This window comes from Mytilus galloprovincialis, chromosome 1 (genome assembly GCF_965363235.1).
Source record: "Mytilus galloprovincialis chromosome 1, xbMytGall1.hap1.1, whole genome shotgun sequence".
Taxonomy (NCBI): domain Eukaryota; kingdom Metazoa; phylum Mollusca; class Bivalvia; order Mytilida; family Mytilidae; genus Mytilus; species Mytilus galloprovincialis.
In genome coordinates this window covers 117,149,750-117,177,583 of record NC_134838.1, presented here as the reverse complement: position 1 = coordinate 117,177,583, position 27,834 = coordinate 117,149,750, and the positions used below count along the sequence as shown (strand labels likewise).

Genomic DNA, 27,834 nt, shown 5'->3' with positions numbered 1-27,834 from the left:
AAGCTACTACATTGTCTCTGGACAAACAAAATCTCAACAGGTTCCTAGGTCCAAACACTCATAACTGCCAACTGATAAAAATTTCTCGAGGATATGTACATTTACGCACTTTGTCCTAATTATCTACAATGTGATGACATACAGTTGCAGTCTATTTATGCCAAAATTCTAAGTTCAAAGGGGCATAACTTCTAGAAAAAATACATTGAATCATAATTTCTGCTGATAAAGACATCTACTTACTATGTCCTTAGCATCTATAAAGATTCATGAAATACTGTTGTGGTTTCAGAAAAGATGCATTAAAAGACTGTTGCAGCAGTATTTTTTTAGGCAAAATTTGAACTTACCGGGTAGTTAGAGAATAGAAACCAATTTCCAGGATGTTTGGGACAGTAGAGACGGACAGACGGGTAACACTTAATGCCTCCTCCGCCACAGCAGGGGCATAAAAATTAAAAAAATATATTAAAATTTTTCATTTAATTGCAATAACCACATTACAGGCTAATTTATTCAGACAGTCATTACAATTCTGCTCATGTTAGATTTTTTCCATCTGTAGCTGTAGCAGTTTCCAAAATAGACAAATATTGATCTTTAGCCCTAGTTTCTATTTTTAGCCATGTCAGCCATGTTGATTAGCAGGCAAGATCATTAGACCTTTTTAATCCGGGTACCAGATGATTGTGGCATTTGGTTTAATTTGGCTCAGTTGTTCAGAAATTTTTGTAAATGTTCGCTGACAATGAATGGATGCAAATGCAATGAATGTTGTCTGCTCTATGGTCGGGTTGTTGTCTCTTTGACACGTTCCCCATTTCCATTCTCAATTTTAAAGAATAAGTGATGAGTAAAAGTGAGTTTTATGCAGTCTGTTATAACTGATTTAGTCTATATCCTTTCCCAGTTGACACATCCAGTCTTCCTCCTATTTTGAGTTCATGTAATTCCCTCAGTTTCTGTCTGTTACCTTGATTTGTCTCTATATTATCCAATTACAAGCTTGGAATCTTGGGGAGACAACTGTCCCCTTTATTTAGTGAGTACCCTATCACAGGAGCCTGCTTAACACTTATCATAATGTATGTGATAAAAGGCCAAAACTCTAACAAATTATCATACTGATGACCAAATAATGTTACAAGACAAGGAGATATGTTAACAAAGTTACTTGACGGCCATTAGAGTGCTACAGCAAAGAATGACAGAACAGCTGTGTCAAAGATCCTTCTTGTAACTGAATGAAATCTCTTTAAAACTTCTTACTTTAATACTATTATCTATAAATTGTATCTGCTAATGGATAAATTTAGAAAATCAGTGGATTGTACTATTGGAAATAGGTTTTCTTGGTTATTTGTATAACACTCATCTCTAAATTCATCAGGGAGAAGGGATTCCAATATTGTGTACTTTAAGATATTTACAGAAACATAAATTTCCATAAGTGCCTATGACATAAGAAAGAATGAAACAAATAGCAGATGCAATTAACAGTTTTATTATAAGGCTGTCCCCACTACAGACAGTTCTAATAACATTGTGCCGTAATATGACCCTATCGTGCTTATCACATCAGATGAGCTTCAATCCTAGATACAGTCTAGTTATTGTTTACAACACCAAATACACAAGGAGTGAAGAAACTGGTACAAAAAAACAACTACTTCATGAAATTAATGTTTCATTCATATTTTTTTCTATTTGTGAAATTTTCATTGTATGTATTTATCTTCTTGTCAAAGACTAATTTACTAGACTTAACTAATTATTTAACAAATTTAAAAAAGAACCGGTAAAATAGAATATAGAAAAAACTAAAATGCAATCTTTTATATATTTGGTTCTGTTCATCAAGAAATATTTATTTTCCAATAAATTTGTACTTTATATTGCAAAGATCGACTCATCAAATATCAATTTTCTTACAACTGATTAAATCTATTCAGACTGTTTTAGGATTTATTAGCTGTTAAAAATCAATACAACAACATCTTCTGTTAATATAATTTTACAGATTTAGGTCAGAATAATTTTAAGTTATATAGTTAACAGTTTATTATAGATCCTTCAGCAATCTGTAAAAATTTAGTAGTGACAAGAAAATAGGTGTTATCTTGTATAATTTCAAAAATTCAACCATTTAAATTTGAAATGCTTGACATTTAATCAGTAGATGCAACACCCTACTTTGAAATATTAAAGACTTGTACTAATAGGATCACAAAATACTACTGTACATGGGCTGAAGCTGCATGATAGTGTTATTGATATTAACATCATGTTAAACATTTCTCAGCTAAGGCCTTAAAAAATAATATGAAGATTCTCGTCAAAACCGATAAGGGCAGGACAAAAAGACGTCACCTTTAATTTTAATCTTAAGAGTAAAATGAATATTTGCTAGCGTTTGTGAATTTGACGGCTTACCCAGCATGACAAGAGAATCAAAAGATTAGTTTTTATAGTCTTACATAGTACATATTACAAGGTTAAACTGTAAATTTTATTGTATGACAATTATATTGATGTTATAGGTATCATGAAAAAATTAATAACAGAAACAAAATCATTTTGATTGCACAAATAATAAAACAATTGTTAACCAATCAAAATCTGAGTCCTACTCTGCCAGTTAAGATTAACAATAATATCACTAAACTTTGTGCTCCAATACAAATGAAGTTACTAGCTCCATTGGTTAACCATAATAAACAAAGTTAAATTGCACATCAGAGTGAACATTGAAATTTACCCTTTACTTGATATAATTGCTAATATCGGCCAAAACGACGCAGAAAATCATAATAGTATAATAAGTTAGCCTTTTAGAGGATGCAATGAATAGATTAGTATTTATTATATAAATGAGTAAATAAACAAAAAAATAAAGTTTTGCTGACATGTAAATAATGGTAAAACATAGGTCATAAACAAATGAGTTGTAAAACACAACATATCATGAAGCCAAACTAACAAAATAATAAAAAAAAATCTGGCAGAGTACAAAATATACATGGAAAATATAAACATACCACAACCAAATAGTTAGAAACGGATTTCACAAGATATATTAAATAGATTTCTGAGATTGTTAAAAATTCAATATATAAATTGCAATGCCACAAATTAACAACTACATTTTGTTTATAAACAAAGTCAACAAATATATAAATATAATTCAAGAAAATAGAAAAAAAAAGAAGAAAAATAACAAAATATTTGTAAATCAACAACAAGTTGGATTTCATGGAATGTTATAATATTGGAATTCTTTGTACACAACCACAATTTTTTGTATATGGACAGCCAAGAAGTCAAATGTATTACACTGTAATATCCATACATGAACAACAAAACAAAGCAAAAACAGTAATCATTTAAAATTTTGAAATAGATGCAGCAAATGAAGAAGAACAAATCTGTCAAGTACCATTTTTGTCCAAATACAATTTACATGAGAGTATGATTGAACTAATGAAAAAAAAACAACAACAAAAAACAAGTCAAAATTTTCACCGATTTTCACATATAAGTAGTATTGTATTGTTTCATCATCATATGTCTATAAGTGAAAGTGTAAAGAAATTACACTAATAAGACAACCATAATTAAAAATTAACAAAAAAAATTTCAAATCATTGAAAAGTTCATTAATTAATGTTGATTGAAATATAATAATAACTTGAGTAGTCAATCTCATGTGTTCTAACATTAATTTTAAGAAAAAGCATCCAGACTTTACTTTAACTTTACCAAACCATTTATCATAGTCATCTAACAATTTCATTTTAGACAAGATTCACATTTTGAATGGCCTTAAATTTAATAAGTGTGTATCTGAACTTACTTAAACTGAACCTGACCAATGAATACAAACACATTTATTAACGTTCAGCATGTTGCATGGATAGTCATTTGGTAAATAACTGAACAAGGCTGATATATGTATCAGTTGATAATGATATGAGAAATATGATCAATTTTGGCAACTAACAAATGACAGTCGACTTTCTTCAAGTTTCTGACATCAAATTTTACTAAAATATTTCAAACATTCTACAAAGTAAAATTGTCATTTAGGAGCATGTTTTTTTCATATGAATGTCATTCTCAGATTCATACCCAAGATGAATGAGAATATTCGACCATTATATTTACAGCTTGTGCCTAAGTAGACGTCACATCCATTAGGATATAAATAGAAGAAAACACACTGGGGCACAATAGATACAGAATATACAAATTATCTACATATATGCTACAAATCAATAACCATACACAGCCTCCATTATACAGGGATCATCTTCACTTTGGTCAATTGAACACCATATATTGATTTGAATTTCAAAATATCCCTTATACATTACCACATTTTTTCATATCTTTAAAGACCTTTTGAAATCAATAGTAGAAAATGATCCCTGTAAACATAAAAACAAAATTAAAATATAAATTAGAACCCTTTTAATGTTTCCTATCATATTTCAAGACTATAAAGTTTTTTACAATCGAGAAGCTGATGGTTATAACTTGAAAAAGATTCATTGAGGAAAAGATATTACAAACTTTGACACTATTCTTCTTGTAATTCAATATAAAAAGTATGTACTAATAGAAGGAATGTTATTATGCTAAGACTATTAAATGCTTGGTCATGGAATATTTGTATAATGAACATCATTTTTTTATGATATATATCTCAGCATTTTGATATTCATATAATCCAATGTTTTAAAACACAATCTTCCTCAGATCAAATTGTCCTTTTTACTCGTCCACAATCAGAGTTCTCAGCATTGACAACCACTATTTTGTGGGTTAGGGTTTTCTGTGAGACGTGTTCCTTTAGCCTGGCTGTTAACGAGGGATGGGTCGGAGTCGAGACTTTCAGACATCTTGTCACAGATGATGTCCACCAATCTCTCAAACACGGCTTTCACATTGATGTTTTCTTTTGCAGATGTTTCAAAAAATTCTAATCCTACAAAAATAAATCAAGAATTATAATACAGTTAAAAAGATATATTAATATTCAGAATGAGTTTTTACAATTGTGAGCATTATCAAAACAAGAGGCACTTGCAGATTATTATTCAATATAAATCAAATCCTTTGTGGACTTCATTGTAGAAGTAATTCAGTCAGACATACTTAGATTCATTTCAAACTAACACAAAATCATATTTCCTAAGGCATTTCTATATAATTCTGAAAAAGTTATTTTCTTACAAGTCACAGGTGGAAAAATAGCTTACTAATCATTTTAATCTTGACTCTAATTTGATTATTCAATATTTTAATGACAGATGCTAATATCCTATAATTGTACTGTTTTTAATATGTATCAAAAGTAATTGGTGTAACATTATTTTCAAATCTGTAGCTGACACAATATACAGATTTACATTTATAAAGTAAACTAGACAAAAATATCTGAAGCTTATCTGAATTTATTTCTGAATTCTAAATCTAAAAGTTTTCAGACATTTTGGAAGACTTTGGTTCATACTGTACCAAAATTTCAAGACGTGATTGATGTTAAAAATATTTCATTACATGAAAACATAATGTGGGGTTTAGGAGAAGTTGAGAATGACGATGCTGGATGGAAGAACAGGCAAACATTGAAACAAATAAACTAACTCCCTTGTTGCTATACACCACCCCCTTCAGAATCCTGATAAAATAGTTAGTTAGTAAAACATAAACTGTCATAAACATTGATTGTAGTAAAAATCTTATCAGACGGTTAAAAAGAAATATTGTTAAAATAATACATCTGCAGAGAATTCATTGTAACAATACATGAAAGATGATAATAATCCTCTGGAAAACAACTAATTCTTGTCTCAAGTAAAATACATATGTAATATCAATATTTTCTGACTTCATCCATTAAGTGGTTCCTTGACATTTGTTTGGCAATAACAAATGAGATTAAACCATTTTCTTTGAAGTCCCAGTACCATTAAAAGATATGATGTGTTTTTCACTTTCATCTTAATTTGGTTATCTCTGCAGAATTTTAAAAATCGTTAAATAATTAACTTATAAAAGATCACCATCATCACCGTTATAAAAAGTTAATGCCACTGGCTGATTACATCTGAAATATCAAATTAGATTGGTCTACAAATTTCCTGTAGAAAATTGTGTAATCCACCTACATCAACCTTAAGCAAATTACATTACAGATTTAGACGTGTAACAATTTCTTATTAAAAGTGATTTAAATCACTTTGGATAGGAACATTTTGCCATTGAAGGAAAAACTAATCTTACAATACTAAAGAACAAGAATGTGTCCAAAGTACACGGATGCCCCACTCGCACTATCATTTTCCATGTTCAATGGACCGTGAAATTGGGTAAAAAATATAATTAGGTATTAAAAGTAGAAAGATTATATCATAGGGAACATGTGTACTAAGTTTCAAGTTGATTGGGCTTCAACTTCATCAAAAACTACCTTGACCAAAAACTTTAACCTGAAACTCGCACTTTCATTTTCTATGTTCAGTGAACCATGAAATTGGGGGTCAAAAGTTTAATTTGGCTTTAAAATTAGAAAGATCATATCATAAGGAACATGTGTACTAAGTTTCAAGTTGATTGGACTTCAACTTAATCAAAAACTACCTTGACCAAAAACTTTAACCTGAAGCGGGACAGACGGACGAACGGACGAACGAACAGACGAACGGACGCACAGACCAGAAAACATAATGCCCCTCTACTATCGTAGGTGGGGCATAAAAACAAGATTAATTCATTCCTACCCTAAGGGAATAACCAATATATCTGAGTTAACAATGATCAAGTTCTGTAACAAACTGCATGGTCATATATCACACAAGTAGTGCATGTTAAACATGGTGCTTTACTTTTGCACCAATTGCCATTTCATATGTGCTACAAATAAAATTGAGAATGGAAATGGGGAATGTGTCAAAGAGACAATAACCCGACCAAAGAGCAGATCAGCCCACCATATTTGTGCCAAAATAAAACATTTCATTTGACGCTCAGTTTTATATTAACAATAAGTATGAACTTTTTTAAATTAGTTACCGGTACCATGGGGGATTACTTTTAAAAAAATCATCTTATTCACGATGTACATGATGTAGCCATGAATTTTTTCAACTTTTCCCTTAAATGTTACCTGTAAAATAGCACAAATGTAGTTTTTATTTTTTGGCTCAAATGAAATATAACTTTGTGGTCCCAATGAAAGATTGCATTTTGTCAAAATTGACCCAAATGCAATGTGCCTGTTTAACATAGCAATTTCACATCTATATATAAACTCTAGCATATAACTAACTCTAGCCTCTGGCCTTTGTTAGTCTTGTATTATTTTAACTTTTAGTTTCTTGTGTACAATTTGGAGTTTAGTATGGTGTTCATTATCACTGAACCAGTATATATTTGTTTAGGGGCCAGCTGAAGGACACCTCTGGGTGCGAGAATTTCTCGTTGCATTGAAGACCTGTTGGTGACCTTCTGCTGTTGTCTGCTCTATGGTCGGGTTGTTGTCTCTTTGGCACATTCCCCATTTCCATTCTCAATTTAAAGCTTTAAACTTATGATGACTGGTCTATAACAGTTCCTCATTATTCCTATTATCAGTACTCCACATATCATAGTTCATGGATAAAGACCTTGACTCAGTCTTAACGTTTGCTTATAAGTTTCATATAGGCAGTATAAGAATATATTGCCTCTTCAAGTTTCCTTAATAATGATAACTTATCCTGGTGAATATTGTGAACTTAAAAAATCACACAAACATGACATTTTGTTAAACACTTGGGATTAAAGATTTATTTTTCTTCTATGTGCTGATCTGTCAATCAAGATGGCTACCAGCAGCACACTTTCTTATGTTATATGGGATGTTATTGGAAATAAGTAAAACATTTACAAACACATGCTGAAGGAAATGATCAATTGTTCCTATTTGGTTTGTGTCCATGGGAACAATGATTGACCTACATAATTAATAACTTGCATTCATCACAGGTGAGACAAGAACTACCAGCAGGCACTAATATAATCAAAGAATTATGGAACTTTGTAAAATGAATGAATGGGTGGAGATTACAACATGGATTTGATACCTAGTTGGTCAGCCAATTGTTTTCCTCGTTCCATTGATACTACACGTTCATCTTCCAGATCACATTTGTTTCCAACTAATACAACTTGGGCATTATCCCAAGAATATGTCTTGATTTGTGTGCACCTGTAATTAACATTTATATCTATCAATAAAACTGTGGCTGATTCAATACAGCTAAAACCTACCTCTTATATGTAAAGTACCTATACCTGAAAGGTATAAAACATTTAATTTGGGCTATACCTCTTGTTACCACAGCACAACTATCTGTGAACAGTCTACTTACATGTATATAATACCATAATACCTACAAACTGTTGCTGAAATCAGTCTAATCTAAAAAGCATGAATAAACAGGCTGCATATAGCCCTTTCCAAAAACTCATTCACAAATCATTAAGTTTACCCCGTAAGTTATAATTTGAAGTCTACAGGTCTTTTGCCAGTAGTACTGCTTCATCGCAATGAAGTTCAATGAGTGCAGTTCAAAATATTCTAAATGGTCTTTGACTTTCAACATTCATGTATATACTTGAATTAAAAGGCAGAAATGTTTGTTAAATTGCTCTCCACTACAGCAAACTCATATTTATACCAGTATGCTTCCTGACAAGTGAAATAGCCTGTATTCAATTTAAATTCTAAATGAGATTCAGGCTAGGATTGAGTTTCTAGAAAGTCCTATAAAAATATTATAAGCAAGAACTAAACAAGCCATGCTGAAAGCTTTTAAATCATGCAAAAGATGACTGGAGGAATTAATATACCAACACTTATATGAATACATGCATCTCAGAAGGAATCAGAAGACTACTATCATTACATAAAATACTGTAAATATAAGGACACTTTAAATTGTATACATTAAGCAAGGTTCTGTTAATCATCCACCCTACTAAGGGCATATAATGTATCTGATATCCATGGCCATTATCCTTGGGGATGAATAAGTGGCTAACATTTGCAATTCAACAAAGGCCTTATTTAGTTAATGTAAAGCAGATGCTCAGGACTGACAAAAAGTTAACTGGTCTTTTTACTTTTTCAAAACACAAACAAAAGTAAAAGCAATGGTAAATTCAATAATATGCTAAGGGCAAAATAACTAGGATAAATTAACAAAACAGGTGGTGCACACAGGTATATGTAATGAAGATTTTGAAAAATCTAATACTTTTTAGTATTCTGATGATGGTATTACCAAATAAACCCCAAAGATGGGTTAAAGTCTTAAACGGTTGGTTTATAATATTTATGACTAAGAATATAGAATGTTTGCAATGTAGTTGCAATTAAATGAAGGTTGTAAATTTTGCTGGAAAAAAATAATTTATTCCCAAATCAAGAAAAATGTCAAAATATTCATCATACAATTCCCTAATAGCAAGTGCACAACTGCAACATATGAGCAATCTTCCTGTGAAATTTTTAGGATATCGATGGAAAATTGTAGTTGTAAAAATCTGCTTCCATAACTTTTGCTGGAAAAAATTGTTAGATTTCAAAGATGGGAAAATTTAGAAAAAATCCATAACAAGAGTCTTGCAGGTTTTTTTAGGGATCTGAGAATGTATTTTTTATGAGGTTTGAACCCTCCTGGTGATATTCTACTTCAAAAAGCCATTGAATGTTATTATCATATGATATGAAGAAATGAAGATAGTTCACAACAATAACATTTCCTTCTAAGATACATACATTTGTATATAGAATGTGCTGCATTAAAATAACATTAAAGGCCATTGAAAAAAACAAAGTGTTTGCTCATAAAAGTTAAACAATGATATAAGACATGCAATGTGGTAAACTGCCATCACCAAAATTGCATGAGAACAAACAATATGCTTTGAAAGATCTAATGCCATGTCCATTCTATTATGGTTTGTTGTTTCATACATTCAAAAGAGATCATCTAACTCAATTATTCAAGAAATCTTTTGTGCTGTTTCTGAAACATTTTTGAATGACTCCTCAAGCTTGGTCAGATTTCCTAAATTTGTTATATAAAACTGACAGATAATATCCTTAGCCAAAATGTAGTTTGGATTAATAAGAAAAGTTACATATTTCTTCTCCCTCTAGTGTCTATCATGGATCATCAATTAAGGTACAAATAAATAAATGTACAGCCAGCATCTATTAAGAATGGGGACATTTATAAGTACCTTCTTCTGCATGTGCTGAGTCCAATGCTTCATGCTACATAGATAATTTCAGAAATGTAACATATAAACTATAGTTAAAAAAATCCATCTACCCCTTAACACAACCAACAATATTGAGCTAGTTTGGTGACATCTGACATCCTTTCCTTAGTCTGTTAATAAACTCTAAGTATATGTCCTTTTCCTGTTCCTAAACAGTGTATTATACCCTTATTTTGCTGTTGGGTGTAAATTCTGTGATAAATCTCTAAGTTTACTCCCACCTATTAGAGCTTTATATGAAATAATAGATAATTGCTTACGTCACTTGATCTCCTTATAACAGTAAACCAGAAACAAGTGTAGGCAACATAGCTAAGATATAGAAATAGAAGGAGATGTGCCCCCAGGGGTATATGTCAATAGAGACAGCAGTCCTTAAAACATAAAATAAATCTGGAGGTCAATTCCTTTGCATTGTCTTCAAAAACAATGCAATACTGGGAAATAAAGTATTATTATTCAAGTGTGTATTTATAATATATATGTCAAACTCAAAATCACTCAAGAGACATTTAGAAAAATAGTGAATAAACAAAATAGAGAGCCCAAAAGATCCCCCCCCCCCTAACAACATGTCAACTCCAAACCAAGCATATACAATTAGAACTAGAAAAACCTTCAAGTAATTCTATAAAACATAAATGCAAAGTCTGGTTCTTATTGATAAAGTGATTTAGGAGAGAAAGATAATTACAAGTAACAAAATGTAATTAGGTATTTATGAAAGCGTTATTAATAATAAATTCTGCTTTATAAACCACCTAAATAAAACTTTAACTTAAATAATTCTGATTTACGGTCAGAAATATTCATTAGAAAGTTAAAATTGATATGATGCAATCCTTTATTAGATAACATCATGAAAACAGAAGCCATGGAACAAACACGTTATACAGGGCTGAATTTAGATTATTTCAGTCAGTTTTATATATAAGATCCAATTTTGTTGTCCATCATAAAATTTATAAGCTTAATGCATGCAACAGCATTTTTGTTTATACAGAAACAACACAAAGGAACTACTGAATCTATCATTCCCACAGATTCAAAAGTACATATTTCAGTTTATTCAATAGTAAAATCTTGTATGATCTCTTTTGAAAGTATTTTTTCCTCCACCAAATATTTTTATTATTTGTATACATGTATATCCTTCTTTTCCCTGTGTGTCAAATATGATACTTGAATATCATGTATAACACTTTTCAAAGAAATTGTTTAAAGTGTGGAAATTGTCAGTTTGGAAAGAAAAGGTGTTACACAAAATGTTTCTCTAAATTCCTCAAAGTTATGTTAAATTATAACTAAAAGGTATAATGAAATAATAAAAAAATAGTATAATTTGGAGAAATCAAATTACTGAACATAATGGACTGATTTTAATTCCATTCAGAAACAACCAACAAAAGTAACTTTTTTCTCATGTTCCTCGGATCAAACACAAAACTGAAAATCTTCATTCACTTTAGTAAACAGAATAAGTGAAGCAAGAGACATGCTAGACCGCTAGTAATGTTAGTATTACCTAAATTCTGTGCTAATTCTTCCCCGTCTTTAGTAGAAACGACACGGGCTTCTTCTAAATCACATTTGTTACCCACTAGTGTCACAGAGGAGTTACTCCATGCATGTGTCTTTATCTGAGTACACCTAATACACAAGCAGAGAGTAGCCAAAAAAATACACCATCACAACAATTAACTATTAGTAACATAGTAAACATCAGAACTTATGAAAAATTGATTAAATTAAAATAACACAAAAGTTACTGGTTGGTAGGTAGATTATAAATGTTTATCTATAATTGTTCAGGAAAGTCTGTTTAAAAAAACGCCCCAAACAATTTCGTTCCTTTCATATGGAAGCCAAAAAAACAGAAATCAACTATTTCTGGAGTCTGATCTAAAATCTTTTTTTAATTTGAACTGCCAGGACAAGTTGTTGAAAAAGTTTGGAGGGTGGTAAATATAGTGTGATGTTTGACAGTTAAAATCATAACGGACTTAAAATCAGTTTCTGCATTTATGTTAAAGGATTGGTTTAATTTCTTATAATTTGTACTGTTTGTCATGTTCTGATGTTCACCATATACTGACAGCTGGATATAAATTAGTTATATGTGCAGGAGAAATCGCAAATAAAAAAGCAGTGCAGAATTAATACAATTTACAACATTTACATGTAATAATGGGTTGTTAAATGTGACATAGAAATAAATCTAAAGATTGTCTACGATAATAATGTTAGTCTCTTCCCAAAACTGGCTTGTATGATTAAATTAAAACTGTTATCAAAGAGAAAGCTGACTTCAATGCAAGGACCGAAATGTGATCATTCATTATATCAGAAATAACTAAATTGATAAAATCAATACACATCAACATTACATAAAATATAGTTCTAAAGCTTATTCTCATTTGCATACATCATAACATAAAATATAGATCAGTGTTATCAGGGGCGGATCCAGGATTTTCGGTTAGGGGGGGCGCAAACTTAAATTTCCACCGAGCGGAGCAAGGCGAATTTTTTTTGGAGGTATTATTATCGAAATTATTGAAATATTCTTTTAGAGAGGGTGCAATGTAGATATCTTGCCAAGCGTGGCGAGAAATAAATATTTTGTGGTAAAATTAGCGAGAAATTTAAGTTTCAAGCTAAACCCGCATAAATCCACCCCTGACAATTTGTAATCACTATAATTAACAAGAAATCTGCGAGCTTTTATTCATTGACTCAATAATAGCTCACCGACCAATATAAGATTTTGAAAACAAGAATTTCTACTTTTGCCAGCGATTTTTAATTGTCTTTTCTTAATTTTTCTTTTCTTCTATTTCCGGAGGTCGTATCAAACTTTTTATATACATTTCTACCGCAAACCAGTAAAATCAGAATGCTCAAGGTCCTTGCGAAGATATGTTTATTTTCGTGGGATCCTATGTAATACGGTAGTACGGGTTGGGGGCCTTCACCATTTATGCATGCTTCGGCAAACTTTACAGGTTGAAAGTGAGAAACATATATTGATATCATACAGAGATGTTAAACAATGATACAAATTAATAAACGAACCTTTCGCCTGTACCAGTATTCCTATCTTTCATTAAGAGAGAATTTAAACAGGACTGTTTTCTTGGCCGTGCCATAATGAAATAACCAACCCAACCGCAGGTAGGGCACTTTCGCCTACTTCGTGGGAAAGTGAGGTAGGGTTGTTTTTGAACTTATCAAAGCAATTGTTTATAAAATCCGCAACTACCATGTCACATTGTTTAACTTGAATTGCTAAAAGCCTATGATATTTTTTCACCAAACGCAGTACCGCGAAGAAGTATAATATATTTATAGAACTTATAAATAAACCGTAGGTCAATTTATTAGTAATCATGTTGATTTTTACTGTTTTATATACTTCTTTGAATGTTAAAACAGATGCAATGCGACGAGATTAATATTCGTCGTCTGTTCAGATACTTTATTGAGCTGAGGACAACTCATGCTTTGCAAATTTTAGGGGGGCGCACGCCCGCCACGCCCCCGCCTAAATCCGCCCCTGGTTATCAACTACTTGTGGGAGGTTAAAACTAAATTTGTTGTTAGATTTACAACAATCATGTAATAATAAACTGCATGGCATTATAAACATTTTCCTGGAATAATTCTAAACATAAAAGACAAAACTTCGGCTCTATATTGGAAATAAAAATTGATATAAACACAAAATAGAGAATGAAATGTCTGGATAGTAAATTAATGTGACAATTAGGGTGTTATATTTTCTTTCTACGCAATTGATTCTTGTTTTCAGTTGTCAAATGCAGTTCATATGTCCCTTAGACTTCAAGGCTCAGCTTAATTTACATGCTCATTCTTAAAAATCGATTATCACAGGGATTTTAAATGTTTCTCATAATTGATTTGAACAATGCATGATAGTTGATATCAATTTCTACAGAATATGTGTTGAATTCAACATATAGTTTAGTATCCTTATTTACTGAGTGATGTAACCTTATGAAATGCACATTTCAAATACAGAGAAAAGTAGCCCATTAAGCCTGACATGTGTGTTGTGCTGCATTTCTCATATAATCTTTCTTACAGCCAATGGTACTATCAGAACTAGTTGTGTTCCTGTCATAAGGGAATTTATTGTGCTGCTCGAGAGTTTGAAAGAAAAGTGCTGAATACCTGCCATACATCTAAGGATTGAATTTCATTTTTTTAGAACAAGGTTTTGATAATAAATTATACAGGGTATTAGAAATACCTTGAGTTGTACATCCTTGTGTTTAAAAAACAAATTTTCTAAGACCAAGAGTATTATTTTCCCGTGATTTACTTGTATGTTAGCTTGTTTGTTTTATTAGACTCTGTGAACTTTTTTTATAAGATAAAATTGTATGCAGTGAAGGAAATACTAACCAATCTTGTACAGCATTAAAAGATTCTTCATTAGTAACATCATACATAAGTATAAAGCCCATAGCACCACGGTAATATGCAGTAGTTATAGTTCTATAACGTTCTTGACCAGCTGTATCCTGAAATATCAATGGTCAAATTAAGACAAATGTTTGAACTTCTTACTTGAAGTGCTGAATTAGAACAATTTATAGAAATATCTTTATAATGTTCACCATAACATTACAATATATTTAGTCTACCTGGCTGACAAAAAGAATAGCTTTGCAGAGCGCAGCCTGATACCACTGTATATTTTAAATACCTTAATTAACCATGAATACATATGCATATACATTTTGTAAATCTATTTATTATAAAAGTCGGAACTACAGTACTGTATATCTCAATAATAAAGAGACAAGAGAAAAACAAGTATTTATTTTTTAAAACTCAACGATTTCATATTAAGAAATTTAGCATGCTTCATGCATTGCAAGCTATCACTATCATAACAAGAATGTGTCCATAGTACATGGATGCCCCACTCGCACTATTATTTTCCACCGTGAAATTGGGGTCAAAAATCTAATGTGGCAACGAAACTAGAAAGATCTTATCAAAGGGAAAATGTGTAGTAAGTTTTAAGTTGATTGGACTTTAACTTCATCAAAAACAACCTTGACCAAAAACTTTAACCTGAAGCAGGACAGACAGACGAAAAGACACACAGACCAGAAAACATAATGCCCATAAATAGGACATGAACACACAATTAGTTCTCTAGATTGCTGATTCAGAAAAAAAAACACTGATTTTGTTTATATTCTCCAGGTTTATCCCAGTACAGCAGTTTTCACACATGTAACTTTTATTTCTGTACTTTAAAAAACGAATATCAATATTATCATAAATAAGTTTAATTTGACAGCAGTAATTACCCTAATGAAATGAACAAGTACACATAATTATATCACAACTTAGGCTGTCATGATGCATGACTGTAAGTAAATTATTCAATTTCATTCAATTAATTTCCAGAATTCTGCTGAACAAACTGTCATGGTAACTAAATTACTCCCTGAAGGACTATAAAATCTTCTGCCACTTAGAATTTATTGATGTCAATCAGTTTAATGGTTACATTGGAGAGGTTGATTCATTAACTCTCTTCATACATTATGAGTGCATGTATTCTAAAACATACATACATCAGTGTTCTTTATTGATAAATCATTTGGAAAACAATGAATATGGTTAAATCGTTTATCGACAAAAGCTACATACTTGACAAATACTACCTATACTGGATAAAAGCTACCAATACTTGACAAAAGCTACCTTTATACTTGACAAAAGCTACCTTTATACTTGAGAAAAGCTACAAATTTAACAAAAGCTACCTATATGCTTGAAAAAAGCTAACTATATACTTGACAAAAGCTACCTTTACTAGACAAAAGCTACATATAAACTTGACACAAGCTACACATTCTTGAGAAAAGCTATAGTATATACTTAACAAAAGCTACCTATAAAGGTTATACTTGAAAAAAAATACCTATACTTAACACACGCTACATGTTTGTGACAGAACCAAAATAATGGAGCAGGGTTGCTGTTGTAGTTCACAGCCATAGAGAAAGTCCTCAAAAAGGTTATCAATGTCCTTTATTGGGCACTTTTTATAATTACTAAATAGGCATTTAACATTTATGTCAAAGTGGCATCTGAACAGGTTGATGATCAGGCTGTGTCAACTTTGACCTTTTCAATTGTTTAGGATCAATACAAAAGGATTTAAACTATCTGATTTGTTAGTAAATACACAAAGTAAATATTTTATAATGACGGCAGTGTTGTATAACATATATTGTTTTCATTAATCTGAGAAACGTGGGAGGTTTTAACTGTCACCCTGCATTTTTCTTATGACATTGTCTTATGTCTAATATAGAGTTAACGAAAGAAAAAAAAACATTTTAAAAATGTTGAGTGTAAAAGAATTTTTTTGTTCCTTTTTCTTATCATCTGCTTTTTTTTCTTAAAACATAAAACTGGCAATGTAGAGAGATGGTTACTTCCATCGTCTATGAAAGCTTTGAAGGTTCCCTTAAAACATTTCCCGATGACTGGCTTTGTTAACTCTGAAAGTTTTGAAGGTTTGTCCTACCACTTACTACATTAATACCTAACATATTTTACATGGCTATGTAGAGAGGCATCTGTCTCTGAAAGCTTTGAAGGTTTGTCACTTCCTACATTAATACCTAACATACTTTACATTCTTGTAAGGTCATTACATACAATAATCAATATTCCCTTTTGTCCCATTGATGTATGTCTGTATCCATATGTTTCTGACAGATCTAGTTTGTAGATGACAAAATAATTCAATAATCTTTTTCTCCTACTTGTTTTTCACATTATAGATTACCTTTTTTTCATTTTCATTGATAAAATATGATCCAAGGATATTCTTGTAGGAGGGTTTGGAACTGGGTAAAATGGAGGGATCCAAGGATATTCTTGTAGGAGGATTTGGAACTGGGTAAAATGGAGGACAATTAATTTTTGGTTTGAACATTCCTACTTCTTCAACCGAACTGATTAATCTGAAGAATATAAAGTGACCTATAACAGCCAAAGTTAATTAATTTTTTTTCTCACATCTCAACTTTATCGATTATCCATCAAATATATCCCTGATAATGAATAAACCAATGACCTTTCCTTAGTTACAAACAAGAATATGTCCTTATATGTAAAACCATAACCCTAAAACAGTAAACTGATATTTACAATCCCAGGATTTGACACAAACCCAGATTTCATAGAAATGAAAAGGAGTGGTACTTGTCATTTTACTTTAGTCCCTATCATTATCTACATAGTACATGGAAAATAAGTTCAGTTATTAATTAGACAATGTATTTAAGGAGAATGAAGTGACTTTCTTCTATCTACCCATTGGCATGGGCTTTTCAGCATAAAAGCATTTCTAAAATTCAACTACTTTTCACCATATTGACATCTTTAAATTCAGCCGCAACCATTAAAAAGAAGTGTTTTGATTGTAAGTAAAAGTCTGTACAGTCTAACAGAATTTGTTTTGTATTTTAAGACTAACACTTAAAATACTGACAAATACAAGTTATATTGGTATAAGATATTCTATTACACTTTATCTAAATATAGATTCTACCACTGTATCAAGTGTGATACGATATTTATCCACTCGAGACAGTTAAATTTTCAAAATTAAAACGCGAGGCTCGCCGAGTGTTTTTAAATATTTAAAATTTAACTGTCGAGAGTGGATAAGTATCGTATTATACGACATTTGGTGGTAGAATCTGTTTCTCTAATGATTTTCAAACAATATGCAGGCAAACGTATTCCTTCTTTTCTAATGATCTGCAAAAAGATGTGTTCTTTCTATATAAAGTCATCAGGCATGGTCGGCTTTTTTCATGCCGTCACAATAGGAAATTCAGAGGAAAGCAATAAAATTTGACGTCATAATCGGATTTTAACCAATGAAGAACTGAGATCAAACGAACCACAAGTTGATTAAATTTTTTTATACAATGGGTGCAGAAAAGGATAAATTGGCGAAGAATTAGAGAAATACTTTTATCTAGCTTTACTGATGTGTTGTCAGAATATAAGGCATCTTTTAAAAAAAATCATCTATTTATTTTCAAATCTTTAATATGACATCTACTACATATGTTAGTAAAACTAGTGGCAAATTAAATTTGTACACTACTCAGAAACATTGCATGTTATCATCTCAGCAAAAATTAAGTATGAATGAAAAAGGCTTGATATATGAAGTCTTTATAATTACAAGATTAATCTATAATAATGAGACATCGGGTTATGTTTTATTGATCAAATAAGGACAAACATCACTATCAGTTTACTAACTACACCTACAAACTCTTCCTCCTAATATCATGTGACAGTCAAATGTTCATGTCCATTCCTGTATGTGTGGCTATGAAATTGATTAGTCTTATACCTGTTTCATGTAAGATGTCCTATTCTGGGAAGTTAAGCCTGATATTCTAAGCATAATATATGGACATTCAAATTAATTCTAAAGTGTTAGCTTGACTGATCTATTCAAGAGCTCAACTGAGTAAGTTTATGCTGTCCATATCAACCCATTCATTACCCAATAATTAGACAAACCTCAATCCTAGAAATACATTATCATTGATTTTTCAGCTCAGATAAAGGAAGGCAATCAAATATGGCTTTGTTACTACACATTCAAACAGATCAGAACATAAAAAATATCTTGTGTTAATTAAAACCGTCATTTTACTATGTACTTCAGAGGACAAACATCAATGAAAATCTATACACCAGAAAAAGAAACAATGTTTAAACAGACAACTGAAATCATACAACAACTTGATAAAGCCTACACATTTCCTAAATGGTAGTCTTGTTAAATATCAGCCAACCCTTCAAGGCATATACAGGGGGGGAAATGTGGAATAACAAATTGGCTGTATATATCCTTCTGAAATTAAAGGCATTGGTATAAGGCCATGACAAAATGGTTGGGTTTTTTCTATTTATGATCCTGGAAATGTAAAAGATAAAAAGGTAGAGTGGGAAAGCCAGATTTCTTTCAAATATATATTCAAATCTTTTTTTATTGAATTCATTTCAATATTAGTTTAATTTGCAGTATTATGGCTTAATCTCTATACTTTAATACCCCAGTTATATTTGCTATAAAAATTCCTTTATACATGTACAAGGTTAAACTGTTGTAAGATTCTTGACAGTAAATGCAGAAATAGCAACTAACGCCCGAAAAAGTGTGTTATCTAAAAATCTCACAAGGTGGGAAGGTCCGGATGTTATTTAGATACAGTGTCTTCTCGTTCCAGTATTATACACAGTGTTTCACTTTTCTTCATAAAAAATGGTATTTAGAAGACAGTGAAGAGGATGATAAATCACATGACAGAGAAACTAAAGACAATTACACTACAGATTAAAACTAAAATATTCAAACACCTTCTTAAATCCTTGTTGAATAGCTTCTGAGAGATTGACAGACATACAAATCAATAGAAACATACGCTTTATACTCAATGGATCCTATGTTCAAGATAAAGTCATCAATTTCCTTTTACTTCAACGATTAAAAATAATGATTGCTCCCACTAACATTTAAAAGATCTGTCAATTCTATTTTCAGTCGTTAAAAAATTACTGAAAATATAACAAGTCCTTCAGAAATTCTGCCATCAAAAGGACATAATTTTTTCCTAAATTCAACTTGTCCAAACATGCAACTGGTACAATAGAGAAATCTAAAAAAACTTGTTTTGTGACAGACAAGAGTATAAAATGTTTGCTGACTAATCTATATTCAATAATGGTTGATAAACTACTTCTGTAAACAATTTAATAATTCATCAAAAGGAAGATAGCGTTTTACATAATTAGATCTCTTGTTAAATGGAGAACAGGCGAATTTAATTGTCAGGCAACAATATGGACATATCATCAGTTTTATCCATATGCATTACTATTGATGTATAGTGTTGCATTTGTCATTTTGGATTGTTCCGCTTCACATCTTATTCAGTGTACTATTTGTTCATAATTTTCTACTCTATAACCCATTTGCTAGAAATGAGAATTTTAGTATAGAAAACATTTTCTAAAACTGTTCCACGATCTCGAGACTCTTATGAATGTTTTCTTAATTTCTAAATTATCAGTAAAGGATTTTTCTCTCTATCAACTGAATATTTACTTACCCATATTTGTAATTTAACTCTTTTATCTTGTCTAAATACTGTTTTAACTTTAAAATCTATTCCTACTGTGCTAACAAATGCTGAGGTAAAAGAGTCATCAGCATAACGGAAGAGAAAAGACGTCTTTCCTACACTGCTGTTGCCTATAATTAACAGTTTGAACATATAATCAAAATTCTGGTCAGCTGCATCTTTCTGCCATTTGGAGTCACTTGCTGAAGCCATCTGGAAAACATACAAATAAAAAACTAATTAATTGTCTGGAAAAAGCAAGCTCAGAAGTCAAATGGTCTCCAGTAATATGGGTGATGTCAAACTCAACCATATTTTGAAGAATAATATTTTGTATAAACTGATTACTTTAATGGACAATTTTTACAGTGGGTCAAATATAAATGGTCTTGACATTATATTGGTGTTGCCATGTTGGTATGCACTGTCTCTTTTGGTAGTGTCAGAGCATTGTATGAACATAGCCATGTCCAGTCAGAATGCAATTTTTAAAGCAGACGTCTTATAAGTTATTGGGAAAGTGCTACTATTTATAAAGTTAAATTACCCTTTCTACTGTTTGAGGGTTCCATAGATGCCCAGTTGCCCCCAAAAATGTCAGCTCAAACTACATTGTTTATTCAAATTTCCTGCCCTTTATCCCCCATTCCATGTCTGTCCCTTTTAGAGATCTTGTTTATTTGTTTTCACTTGGGTATTCATGAAATAATTGGACAAATGAACATTAACAATGTAAATAATTATTTGAATGACAAAGAATAAAGATTGTATATTGTATATCACTTCTTGACACTATTACTCTGAACTTGCAAAATGTGTATGTTCAGAATGTACTGGCTAGAAGGTGGCACTAATGTCGTACACTACTTTCTATATGAATAAGATAAAACTCTTCATTCAATCATAAGAAAAACTGTGATTCCTGGGAAGGTTATTGCCATTACTTCAATAAGTTTGTCTAATATGAGAATCAATAGCTACAATCATTCTCCATTAAAGTGACCATCCCACAAGTCAAATCAATTCTGTATTGAACATTTACTACACAAAATAAGTGCTATTAAAGATTTTTCATCTCTAACTGATTTTTATTGACTTGCCAAGCAAACAATTGTTTTAATACTGATTTGTTAAGTTACAATGGACATGATGGAATTCAATTCAAAATAACACAATTATTTTTAGAGATATTTCATTTGATCAGAACCAGAGAGAATTTTCATCAGCATGTATGCCATACAGATGTTACTAACAGTATCACAAGTTACACAAACAGAAATTAGGTTCATTCAAATAAGTCAAAAACATTTTGAATATGTAATTTCGAAGGTACATGTACAAATGTTTATGTGTACAATGACCCAGCCACAATCATTTATAATGTAGAGGCAGTTAACCTTCTTGGTAAAGTGAAAAGGCAAGGCCACTGAAGTCTGAATCAGAGCATGAGTAACCATATTAACAATAATCATTCTACCAGGCTGTTACATGTACTTATATAATAATACTTTCTGCCATCTGTCAGCACATTGTCAACAGTTACGACTTTTCAATGTACCCCTAAATTGATTAATTTCAATGTACCTCTAAATTGGTCAAAAGTCCTCAAAAAATGGTTTTGTTAATACAAATAAGAGACAGACACTCCTGTCATACAAAAATGAGAAGATTTTCACTTATGGTTACTTTGACTTTAGATATTGATCATTCAAGACCTTTAACTTAAGACTATGGTCTGGAGCTGAATATTTAGCTTTTTTTTATATAATTTTGATAAATATGTTGTGACTTTCCTTATAAAATGCTGATACATGTACCATATTTTCTTATGAGCTGAAGAACGACGAATATCAATATTATTTCAAGTTTTTAAAATCAAAGAGATGGAAAATATTATTAATAAAAAAACTTGCTTATAATGTAGGGTTACCCAGTATATTTATTTTATCAGCAAAATCAAGAAATGAATTTGAAATTATGAATTAACTTATATGTAAATTAAGGTTGATTTTTTTATCATGAAATCCATAAAATTGACAGACAGTGTAGAAAACTAAATAATGATTACTGATTTAACTACAGGTATGATATTAGTGAAAACTGATCAGAGACAGAGGAAAAGACCACTCTATCATACACTTGAATACACTGTGAGATAGGAAGGTACAGACACAGCAGAGGGTTTGTCAATGTTAGGTACCATACCAAGTAGAATACTCAATAGGATTTTCCATGTAAAACAAACAAAAGGAATTGGAGTATAAATAAAATATATCATTCATGAGACAGAAACTGAGAAACAAAAAACAAATATAAAAAAAAAACTAGAGGAAAAGTCAGGCCTTTTAATGTAATCCTTAAATAACTCTTTTGTGTTGTGCTTAATGTGGGACTGGGAAAAATAAACTGTATAAAATACTCCATAATCAAATGATTATTCTATTAAAAAATTTTATCAATGGGTTCAGGTTTAGCAAAATATTTAGAGAGTATTATAAATCTATGGCAAATGTAGTAAAACATAAACAATTATTCATATTTGAGGAACACCATCAAAATATTATTAAACTATTGTGTAATAATAAAGATATATAACAGTTTTAGTCAGTAAAGACTTACAGACATTTAGCAGTAGTTCCCAGTAATGTTAATCAATGGACAGTAAAAAAAATCCTTCCTCACAGCTCTAACATATAGATCCAATATAGCTATAGATTAATTCTTAAATAATAAAAACTCCACCACTATCAAAAATTAATTTCTCCCAAGGAAACTTGGAATAGAAATTCAGTTCCAGGCAGAATTGAGATTTGTAGAGATACAGCAGAAAGCTGGTGGATGAGAAAAATCAATGTGCGTACTAGAAGAGTGGTTACTGAAAATCCAATATCTTCTATTAGGCCAGTCGGAGGAGAAAACAAATCTATGTTCAATAACATGTATAGAAGCACACAAGAATCAATGAGAAATATTGGCATTTACAGTGTAGTATGGGAGAGAGAGAGAAATGATCTGTTAAGTCATATTAAACAGCTATAAATTAGTCAATTATAGTGTAGTCCAAACTATCTGACATACACTAGATATATATAAAGCAGACAGATAATTCACTCAGTATGTATTTTCACAGTTCATTGTTGACAAAACCATATGATGCAGGATACACATGTGAATCTTTCAGTGCCTTGTGTAGGATTCATTGCAGGGTCCTACAAAAACTCATGTCAAGAAATGCCCTTGTTTTACTTGGCCCTCCCATTTATCAATGGGTGATGATTATGTCAGTGGGCCCAACTTTCTAAAATACCTGGATACGCTAATGAAAATAACAATTTCAAGTATGATTCAAAATTTCAGAATGCCTTGATTTGTATTTATAGAGAAAAATGCAGCAAAATGTCAGGTTAGAATATATAGACAAATCATAACAAATGTATAATTAAGAATTAGGTTAAAAAAATAGTTGATAGAATGTGTACATAATACCAAAGAGTAAGCTCTGTTTTGTAGAACCTGAGAAAAATGCAACCAAATGTTACGCAATGAACATGGGCAGACGCAAACAAGTGTACACAATTTTAGAACAGAACGTAACTTTTTTATTCTTTTATCTAGTCTAATGCATGGATAGAGGGTAAACTTATATTAGACATTATATTAATATAAACTATTATGTATGTAAACAGGTGTTAAAAATGTCATCATAAAGATTGTAACCATGTTTAAAATGAATGAAAATAGCATGTTGAGAACCATCAATCTGTATGTGACGTCAGCATCCACTATAAACAATACAATAGAATTCACACAAGTGGGATGAATATAATTTCATTTGACAGCATTTCCAATACAGATCAATAACAAAAAATTCCCCAATCCATTAGATATTCTTACCCCACTGGGATTTCACAGCCAAATCCAACAGCAACTGAATATATGTAAAACTCAACAAAACAAGTTCAATAATAGCTAATCTGATAGCTTATGTACTTACATCTTAGTGTCAGGACCGTAAAAAATGGAGTAAACCTAAATGAAAGACATTCCTATTCAATGCACGTCATGATGCTGTGACGTTATTATTATTCTGGAAACAAGAGAATTTAATGTCATAGACTCGCGTGGGACTTTGGTCATTGAAGCATCTTAACCACCATATTAAAAATACAATAATAGAATTTATCAATCAATTTTTGTCAACATGTCATTAAGTAAATCAATATATGTATCAATAAAAGTTTACTGAAGAAAGTGTTACAATTGCCCATATATTTATTGTATACTGTATATATATAATGAAATAACAGCACATTGTTCAAACATTGTACTGCTTTACAAAGTTGAAATAACCAATGTACTGAATTGAGATAAAAGTCACATACAATGTTATAATGTACTGCAGCACTAACTGAATTGAGATAAAAGTCACATACAATGTTATAATGTACTGCAGCACTAAGTTATCACAAGAAACAAATAAAATTTACAGTTCAAATAGATACATTTTATAGATTTATATTGCATTCTCAGACTTGGTAATAACACTTGTCTGATTGCCTGTAACCTTAGAACAATAACCAAATGATAAATTACATTGTCTGAAGGAACAGGTAAACTGATCCTGATCATAGTTTCATGGGTATGCATCAAGGAAATAGGGTCTTTCACAGGCTGTTCTGTCTCCAGAAAAGTTGGAATCAGAAAAATTGCAAGCAGCTTTATTCTGTCACCAGTTTTGAAGACCTGGAGCCAATTTTAGAGCCAGTTAGAGTCTTGATTACTTTCAACATGCCCTTTTCCCCAAATGTGACCGACTGAATTAGACTTAGTTACTGACATGAGCATCTTGTAGTCAGACACTAACTTTCCATTGTTATACAATGCATTTATAGAATCAAAGAAATTGTATGAGTCAAAGAAACCATCGTGGTATATGTCATCTGAAAAACTTCTTTCGCTGATTATTCATTATCAAATATCCTCAGACACGGCTAAACCAATAAACTTTATATCATATTCTTTTAATATTAAATAGGTCTCATTACACTCAATGCCTCTTACCATAATTATATCCTACATTGCTCATATTATCAATTTATTATTTGTGTATTACTTATTGTGTATTTCACTAATGTTTATATAATCATTGTATTATGATGTTTTTGTATCTTGCCTGACAAGGGCCCATGATTGGTTAAATAAAATAATGTCTAATAATGTGTAATGTCTAATGTAGTAAAATCAGTTTTGGCTAAGGCCTCAACGCATATTCAAATATGAATAAAGCAGTTTTTACAGTTTTGGCTAAGGCCTCGACTCATATTCAAATATGAATAAAGCAGTTTTTACAGTTTTGCTTTAAATGCAAGAAGTTTAAAGTCCTATAGCTAGTATATATTAGACATTACACTGGTGACTACCAGTCTTGTTAACAACTGAAGGAATTCATAGATGTATTATACCTTTTGATTTCTGAATTCATGGGACCAAAAAAGGGGTCTACTTAAACATCTCTCTTTTCAGACAAAATAATTTACTTCTTTTTAACACACACACTATTTGTGAAACTGCAATTTTAACATATATACACTAAAAATATCAAGTAAGGTATCATAGTCATCACAAATCTTCAATTACAATATGTAACAGTAATACTGTAACTGTGTGTGTTAAAACTGAGATTACTTGAACACTATAGAAGTCTCAGGTTAAATATGCAATCTACCCGTTTTATCACATACAATGTAATGTCCATCTAAAATGAATATAATTCGAACCTCATACCTTTCTATTATATGTCCATTTAAATGTAGTAATCTTTTTTCATCTGAAATATTTCTCTGGTCCAAATCACACCTTTATTTACCTATATTGGATCACCTGTCACATCAGAAACTAATTAACACCTGTTGCAACCATCTGTCATACAGGTAAGAAAGTTATTACACATTTATAAATGAAATGTTGATTAACTAAACATGCTATCAATAAATTATGAAATTTCCGATCACCTATGAATGACAAAGAGTTTTCATTGGATACTCATTTTTTAAACATGTTAAAGTGAATTTTGTATATACATTTTGTATATCCAAGGAGGTTATATTCTAATAACCTCCTTGGTATATCTAACATCCTAAACAGGATAAACAATTCAAATCTTTTATTAATGTTGGAAATTATTATGACAAGTGAGATGCTATAGATACCGAGATATATACTATTTGAATGTAGGACAGAAAGTCACTGCAGACAAAAAGTCACAGGACAAAAAGTCAAATTAATTTTTTCTGATTATTTTCTTTGAATAAGAAAATGCTAATTTTTACAAAAACAGTTTTGTATATTTCTTGAACTATTGTATATAGACCAACTTTGTAAACAAAATTTTTCAAAAAAATATCGATGATGATCAAATAATTGTTAAAAAAACAAAATTTCAAAGTGGCTTGGCACTTAAATGGCTTCATGGTGCAAAGAAATATATCCTTTGCATAATAAAAATCAAATAAATCTTTATTTTTGAAGTATCACTAGAACACACCCACGAAATCGCGGGCATTAGAGCTTGTGATATTTTATGTCTGGAGAATTTCAGTCAAAGATTTCATATCTAGAGAATTTCAAACCAGGTGCTCCGCAAGGCGCAGCTTTATACGACCCCAGTGGTCGAACCCTGAACAGTTGGGGCAAATTTGGTCACAATATTCAAGCTTGATACTGTCTGAATTTTGATTGTGATCAAATTTTTGACACAATATAGGTTTTTGCCACAAAATTAATGTGGTTCAAGATCTAACATATCTATTGCACAATACTGTGCAATTGAATATTTCTTATTGAAACTTTTCAAAATTTGAAATTTGAAAAATGTTGAAAAAAAAAAAAAAATCCCTTAAAAAAATGGTAAACTGAGATCCCCCCCCCCAATTTATTGAAACCCCCCTTGGAGCAATAACCCTTAAACTCAATCCCATGCTTTCCTTTGTAATATTGAACCTTGTAGTACGATTTCAGAGAGATCCATACACTTAAACACAAGTTATTGTCATGATTGTTTGGAAACTAGAAACATGCTTCTTTTTGGCCCTTAATTCCTACTTATTTTGGGCAATTAACCCAAAACTTAATCCCAGCCTCCCCTTTGCTATATGGTACATTGTGGTACAATTTCAGAGAGATCCATGCAATTACACACAAGGTATTGTCTGGAAACTAGAAAAAATGCTTGTTTTGGCCCCTTTTTGGCTCTTAATTCCTAAACGGTATATGGTACATTGTG

At 31.1% G+C, this 27,834-nt stretch overlaps 1 protein-coding gene across 8 annotated transcripts in view; it reads right to left on the bottom strand.

Moving 5' to 3' along the window:
* Positions 1-1,483: 1,483 nt before the first annotated feature.
* LOC143053928 (ras-related protein Rab-3) overlaps positions 1,484-27,834 on the bottom strand; it is a 40,624-nt gene continuing 14,273 nt past the window's right edge. For 3 of the 8 annotated variants that reach the window (XM_076226758.1, XM_076226774.1, XM_076226735.1), the window contains exons 2-5: positions 20,541-20,765; positions 14,767-14,885; positions 8,130-8,254; positions 1,484-4,987 (exon numbers count right to left, since the gene is read on the bottom strand). In XM_076226758.1, the coding sequence (XP_076082873.1) occupies positions 4,797-4,987; positions 8,130-8,254; positions 14,767-14,885; positions 20,541-20,765 (660 nt within the window). In that variant the 3' untranslated portion in view covers positions 1,484-4,796. Of the gene's footprint in view, positions 4,988-8,129; positions 8,255-11,863; positions 11,989-14,766; positions 14,886-20,540; positions 20,766-23,171; positions 23,390-26,336; positions 26,428-27,834 lie in introns of those variants that run through there. The other 5 variants (XM_076226783.1, XM_076226742.1, XM_076226768.1 and 2 more) reach the window with 4 other exon arrangements.